This window comes from Pelecanus crispus, chromosome 3 (genome assembly GCF_030463565.1).
Source record: "Pelecanus crispus isolate bPelCri1 chromosome 3, bPelCri1.pri, whole genome shotgun sequence".
Taxonomy (NCBI): Eukaryota; Metazoa; Chordata; class Aves; order Pelecaniformes; family Pelecanidae; genus Pelecanus; species Pelecanus crispus.
This window is the reverse complement of record NC_134645.1, coordinates 26,142,053-26,148,532: the sequence shown is the minus strand read 5'-3', so window position 1 is coordinate 26,148,532 and position 6,480 is coordinate 26,142,053. Positions and strand designations below refer to the sequence as shown.

At 49.1% G+C, this 6,480-nt stretch overlaps 1 protein-coding gene across 1 annotated transcript; it reads left to right on the top strand.

Annotated features, from left to right (window-relative positions):
- The first annotated feature begins 1,294 nt into the window (after positions 1-1,294).
- Positions 1,295-3,803, top strand: CST3 (cystatin C). Its single transcript, XM_075707495.1, has 3 exons — positions 1,295-1,570; positions 2,122-2,235; positions 3,397-3,803. The coding sequence occupies exons 1-3, from the start codon at positions 1,295-1,297 to the stop codon at positions 3,472-3,474; spliced, it is 468 nt and encodes a 155-aa protein (XP_075563610.1). The 3' UTR covers positions 3,475-3,803.
- The last annotated feature ends 2,677 nt before the right edge of the window (positions 3,804-6,480 follow it).

Below are 6,480 nucleotides of genomic sequence, written 5' to 3'. Positions count from 1 at the left end.
ATCCAAGGCCAATTAGGGAAAAGATAAATGGAGACGGACTCTTGCAGCTGCTAGCAGCTCTGGCTCACGTCCCAATACCCACACCCCAGTCCCCTCTCTGGTGCTTTCGGTAGTGCTCATGCCTTTCTCTAGCTGTAAAAACTACCCCAACGCCCTGTCGTGGTCGAATTAGTTGCACAGCTTGTTGCCAACCGCGGGGATTTTTCCAGTAATAATTCTCGTGCTGGATATTGCTAGCATGCAGGCAGCCTTTCCAGTCAGCGCACAAGCCCTTTCCTTTTCATTATAAGGCGTGCTGCAGATGTTCAGGCACAAAATGTCACCCTCTCTTAGCCTAACAAGTCCACGAGGCCTTAAATCTCACTGGAGCTAGCTGCCTCATGCTATATTAGGTCCTGTCTTTCCAAACTTAGGATTCCTGACAGGATGGGGGAGATAGGCTTGTGGTTACGAGAGGAGACTGGAAGTTAAGCGGTCTGCCCGGGAAGCCACCCCTGCCGCAGGTGCCCCCGTAACCTTCAGCGGGGCAATTAGCGTAGATGAGGTAACAACAATGCTGTGGAGGCAGATACAGGAAATGATACACGGCGTTTTGTGCTGGGAGCCACATTTGTAGCTTAAAATGCTCTTGTGGTTTTTATTTTCCCTTCGCAGTAGAGGGAAATAAGTGCTAGAATAACCCACGAGGAGGCAGAGCCTGGAAAGTCTCCAGCTTCACGGATCCGTGCGGGAAAACGTCCTCCTCCAGCCATACGGCTGCGGAGGGCCGTGGGCAGCGTGTCCTCACCTACCACCCGGCCCTTCCCCGAGGGACAGGGGACACAGGTGTGTTTCCACAAGCAAGATGGCTTTCGGGCACAGGCCTTTCCCCAGCGCAGAGAGATTTCAGGGGTTGCTGAAACCCTCTCCTCCTCACAGCGCTGGCCTTTCTTAAGAGAAAAGAGAGCAGCACCAAGAGGGAGCTTCTGGTCAGGCACCTTGCCTGACTGTAAAGCCTCTCCCAGCGCACCCCGAGTCCCCTCACAGGGAAGCCTTGTGTCAGGCAGCCCAGCCCGGCGCTCGGGCTGCTCCTCAGGCAGCCTGACGGTGCACAGCTTGGTCTGGGGCCTGAAGGCTGACATGAAGGTTTATCCCTTTCAGACACCACCCACCCCCACACCACACTCCTGCCGAGCCGGGGGGGGACACGGCAGCGCTGCCGCTGCTGCAGGGCTCCGTGCCGGAGGGAAGGGGCGGGACGGGGCGGTGTGTTTTGGGCCGAGGCCGCGGCCCACCCCGCCCCGCCGGCCTTAAAATGGCGGCGGCAGCAGGAGGGGCGGCAGAGCGCGCAGCCATGGCGGGAGGGAAGGGGTTTCTGGCGCTGCTGGTCGCGGCCCTGATGTTCGCCGGTGCCGTAATGGGCGGCGAGGGCCGCCCCCCGTCGCTCGTGGGGGGCATGGTGGACATCGAGAACGCCGACAACGACGGGGGCCTGCAGCGAGCGCTGCAGTTCGCCATGGCGGAGTACAACAAGGCCAGCAACGACATGTACTCCAGCCGGGTGGTGGAGATCATCAGCGCCAAGAGGCAGGTGGGTGCCGGGGACGGGCTTGTAAACGGCGGCGGCCGGGTGGGTCCTAGGCTGGGGGTGTCGGGGGGACATGACACACTTCAGGGTTGGCCCTGGAACCCTCCGGGGAGCAGCTGAAAATGAGGGCTGTGCGATTTTTTTGGAGAAAGAGCAGGCCTCCAGCCTGAGGGGTTATTCGAGCTTTTTTTTTTTCCACAGAAGGGGAACAAAAGCATTTTTTTTATAGCTTGGGTCTTGTCAGTCTGAGTGCTGTGTGTTACTGGAGAAGCTAGTAACTTCCTTACGCTGCTGGTGAGTTAACAGATACCCCTACTGACTGAGGAAGCTGCACTGTGAGACTTGTTTACTTGGATTTTGTTTCCTGTTTTTGAAAGGGTGCCAAGTGCCTTGTCTGTGGAGGTTGCCACACACAATCTCCTCTGTATTTCTGGAGTCTGGTTTCCATCATATAACCAGAAAACTGTTTGCCTTACAGAACAGCTCTCGATAGAGAGAAGCCTAGGAGAATGTGCTGCAAATAAAGCTGATTCTGTCTGCTTGTGTTGTTGCAGATTGTGTCTGGAGTCAAGTATGTAATGAAAGTTGAGATTGGCCGGACAACTTGCCCAAAACCAGCAACTAATCTCCAGAGCTGCGCTTTCCATGATGCACCGCAGATGGCTAAGGTAAGCTCCAGAGCACAGCATGTTGGCCAGTGGGTTTCCAACCCCTTCCCTCTCTGCCTTAGTACAGAGAGGTATGGGCAGTGTCCCCTGTCCGCCCCAGCCAAGATTGGAGACCTCATGCCTTTACACTTAACAAGATACAGCCCTTGCAGAACTTGTCTTGCCAGATGATGGTGACGGAGGAGGCAGGGCCTTTTAGCCTGTTTTGTAAGTGGGGATCTGAGGCTGTAGTGCATGGAGGACTGTGTGCGCCTCAATTCTCTTAAAGTGCTTGTGGTCTGGATCACAAGGATACATGGAGAAAACTCTGCCAGGCCTGCAGGTCTCCTGGCTCTCTGTCCAGTGTCTTGAGTCCCCATGCTATTCTTGGCTCCTCTTGTCCCATGGTGATGTAAATGTGCTTGACTTGACACACTTTCCTGGGAGACTTACATTGCTGTGAATAGTGCTTTGGGATAAGCACTGATCGCAAGGCAGATTACCCCTGTTCTCTGTGCCCATCAAGCTGTTACACAGGAGTCTTGTCTAACAGCAATGCTGTTCAAAGTATACTTCAGCTTTTCAGATGAGAGCACCAAATATGTCTGCCTTGATCTGGCCTGAGTCTAGTTCTTCTATAGCACTTCGTTACTTCCATTAATTGCAGTGATAGGCTTAGCTTCTCTGTGTACATGCCCTTTCTGCCTGCATGTATAAGTGTAACTGCACAAAAGTGCCCTTTCTGCCTGCATGTATAAGTGTAACTGCACAAAAGTGATCCATTAAGGACCTAGCTAAAGCTTGTGTGTACCATTATGACAGCTGTGATGATTTGACACATGCACAGATTAGCTGTGCAGGCATGCCTATCTGTGTCTGAGAGCTTATGTTGGAGTATTACCCATGCTGAAAGCTTTCCTGTGTGTGAAAGGGTAAAGTGAAATGATCTTCAGGAGTGCTGACTACTCAGGTTCTCTGTGCTTGAGAGAAATGATTCATCCTGAGCAGGTACTAACAAGAGTGGTGGTCCAGAATACTTGTCAGGAGAGTGCAAATCTAGTGAGCCATGGAAGTGGCATGCATTCTGGATCATGTGGGGTAGTATATCAGTGTAGAGCAATGGTCAATGACACTGTTGTATGTTCTTAATCTGACAACTGCTTTTTTTCTTTCTCTCCTTAGCATGCCATTTGTGACTTCGTAGTGTACACTGTTCCTTGGTTAAACCAAATCAAACTACTGCAGAGTAAATGCGAATAAGCATACCTTGGTTCCAGCAGAGACCAGCAACCAGATGCTCAGATTTTAAAAGAAAAAAAAAAAGCAATAACACAAATTGAGATAGGCTTTATCAATGCCTGTTAACTCAATTACTTATATGTGCTTGTGCTATGCAAGTTAAACTATGTAACTTTCCTTTAAAGTATGATGTCAACTTTGTTTTTCTTTGTAATCACGTTTTAGAGCAGCTGTTTTGGTCTTCTTACAGCTTTCCCAATAAAGTAACTCCAACATCAGAATTCTGATTTTAAAAAGTTGATATCCCTGTAAAGTGACTACTATAAACATAAAAACTTAATTAATAATTGTTGTGATGTGTGTGGCTTTTTTTAATTCTTTGAGCTTCTGCTGTCTTGGAGGGAGGGTTTGCTTTTATTTGTGACCTAGTCTATCGTGCCCAAAGAATGGGGTGGGAAGGAGTGTGGGGTCCTAGTCACAGGGAAGATAAACCATTCCTGGCCTCTGGTTTTGAGTAAGAGATGGAAGTCTGTAGCTATTTTCACTGAAGAAAAACTCTGCTTTTGAAAACACTGCAGTATGGAACACTTGATCTTGGGAAGATTAGCTGAAGCTTGTGCTAAAGCTGTGATCATTTCAGGTCCTGGCTGCTATGCTGTTCTGTTGCAAGGCTGCATCTGTTTATGCAGCTGTGTTGTGTAAGAATTAACCACTCCACTCTCTTCCTGCACTGCGTTTGAGGTGTTTTAGGAATCCTTGCTTCCTGTGGTGTCAGGCCTTTGCAGGTTATATTCCCTAGCTTTTTCTGGGCAGAAGCTCTGTGTGGAAAGCCCCAGGGCTTTTCTTCCAGTCTAAGCAGTAGCAGGGCTCACTTCATTTATAGCCTAAACCATAGCTTAGGTTATAAACTCCAGCTTCCTGTGGAGCTGGAAGAACAGCTGCTTTGGCATGTGTGCCTGATGTATGACAGCTTCTGTTTACAAGCAGAGATGGGTGCTGAAATGCCTGGAGCGAATCAGTGTCAAGCCTGTCTCTGGGGGGAGACTGAACTATACTCTGTATATTAACTGTATATAACTATATTATTATGTCTGTATATTAACTGGGGGGGAATTTGAATGATGTCTGATCTGGGCAAATACCTTTAAATTAGCAGGCAGAGAGGAGCAGCACCTAGGAACTCTTAAGAGAACTGGCTGGGGTGTTTCCTATTAAACTGTGATGAATTTATATTGCAGGGAAATTGGGGGTACTGTGCCTGCATGGGAAAAGGCAGATGGCCCTGATACCTATAACCTATTTAGCCTGAGGATAGCCTAGTGCAAAACCAAGGGAAAAGTTAGTAATTGGTGTTAAGTGGGTAACTGATAAGAAAGCAAGCAAGCAACATTGTTATCAGCCTGTGTGGTTTTATAGCAAATGGGTATTGTCCGCAAAACCTGGCTTTGTTCTGCGAGTGTGAATGTTCCCCTGAAGCAGCCCTCTAAATCCAAGTGCATGTTCAAGCCTGGTGAGGTCTTTCACTCAGTTGAGCGCATTGCTGCTAGTTGCAGTAAGTATGGTACCATGTTTGGGGTCGGTGTGAGCTTCACAGGGAAAGACGGCTCCAGATCTAGGAAAAAAAATGTAGCTTTTCAATGTCTTGTGATGCCCCAGAACCCAAGCAAAAGAGACAAGGAAGCTTCCCTGAGCAGAAGGCAAGTGAGACCTGAGCTTGGGATCGTGCATAGGAGGGGTCTTTGCTTTTACTTCTGGGCGAAGACTGGAAGGAAGGAGCAGGATCCTCTTGAAAGAAATTTCATCTTCAGGTAATAGGAGAAGGTGCCAGGTCAAAAGAAGGAGTCTTGGGAGCAGGTGAAGGTGCTGAGGTGAACAACGGGGATGCTTCTTGTTTTTCATAGTCCTAATAGTGCATTTCTTGCTTTATCTTGTGCCTTTACTTTTCCGTGTTTTGAAGTAAACATTTTCCTTTTGGTGTAAATCTCACTGAGGGATAAAGCAAGTCCAGTGTTCTATCATGCCCTATGTTAATCCTCAAGCCCGTGGGTCCTATGTCCAGCTCTGGTGGTCCTCTTTTGATAGGAAGGTGGGAGGAGTGCAGGGAAGAGCTGCTGAAGTGATCTGATGGCTGGAGAAAGCAGCTTGACGTAAGAAGTGTAATGGTGCTGTTATTCTTTGCCTAAAAAATGATATCTTGACGAGAGCTGACACAACCACATCCGTGGGCATGGCGGGGCTCGGATCTAATGAAGGAGAGCAAAACAAGAGAGTAACCAGAAAACAAGCTTCTAGTGGGAAATACAGCTCCCTAGGAGTGCATCTTCTGTGTGTTGCTCTTTCTCCCAAGGGAAATGCCACTTCCCATTGTTGCTGGGGTTTGATGAGCTTGCGGTGAGCACAAGGCTGGATTTTGATTCACGTTGTCAGGGGGATGAGCTGGCTGCCCAACACCAAGGATCTCCATCTAGGATGTGCTCAGAGCTGATAGGAATTATTCCCCCTACTTCCCCACCATCATTGCCCCATTCCCTCAGAGTGCCATGCACGAAGGTGGCCCATTTCTCTTGCCAGCCAGGTCAGTGACTGTGCAGGTGTCTGTCTGCCACATGGTTGGGTCAGTAACCCTGCTGCCCAAGGAAATCCTGGTGCCAAGCCACTCAGGTGCCCTCACTTGTCATTTTTCTAACTACTCCCTTCATTCCTACATGCTTATTCCCCGTTTTCCAGTCCATCTATACAAGCACTAGGCAGTGGTGAAGGGGCTCTGTCATGCTTTTGGTGGGTTTGCCTGTGTTTCCCTTTTATCATCTTGGCTTGAGGCCTGGATCGGTAATTGCACTGGTCTCCTTAGCAAGGAGACTAGGCAAGAAATGAGGACACAGATGGACCTAACCAGGCATTTCCACCGCTTTAGCTGTATTTATTAGCCAGCAGCTCTGAACAGCATGCGGGAAAAAGAGTGGCCTTGCCAGAGAAAATGAGAATTTCAGTGTTATGAGGTGCTGAATTCAAAGGTATTGCATTTTC

What these genes read in the sequence shown, in the direction of transcription:
- CST3 (XM_075707495.1), top strand. Translation starts at nt 1,295, where the DNA reads ATGGCGGCGGCAGCAGGAGGGGCGGCAGAGCGCGCAGCCATGGCGGGA. An exon ending in TCATCAGCGCCAAGAGGCAG is followed by an intron (nt 1,571 to 2,121) that starts GTGGGTGCCGGG and finishes GTGTTGTTGCAG; the next exon opens with ATTGTGTCTGGAGTCAAGTA. An exon ending in ATGCACCGCAGATGGCTAAG is followed by an intron (nt 2,236 to 3,396) that starts GTAAGCTCCAGA and finishes TTCTCTCCTTAG; the next exon opens with CATGCCATTTGTGACTTCGT.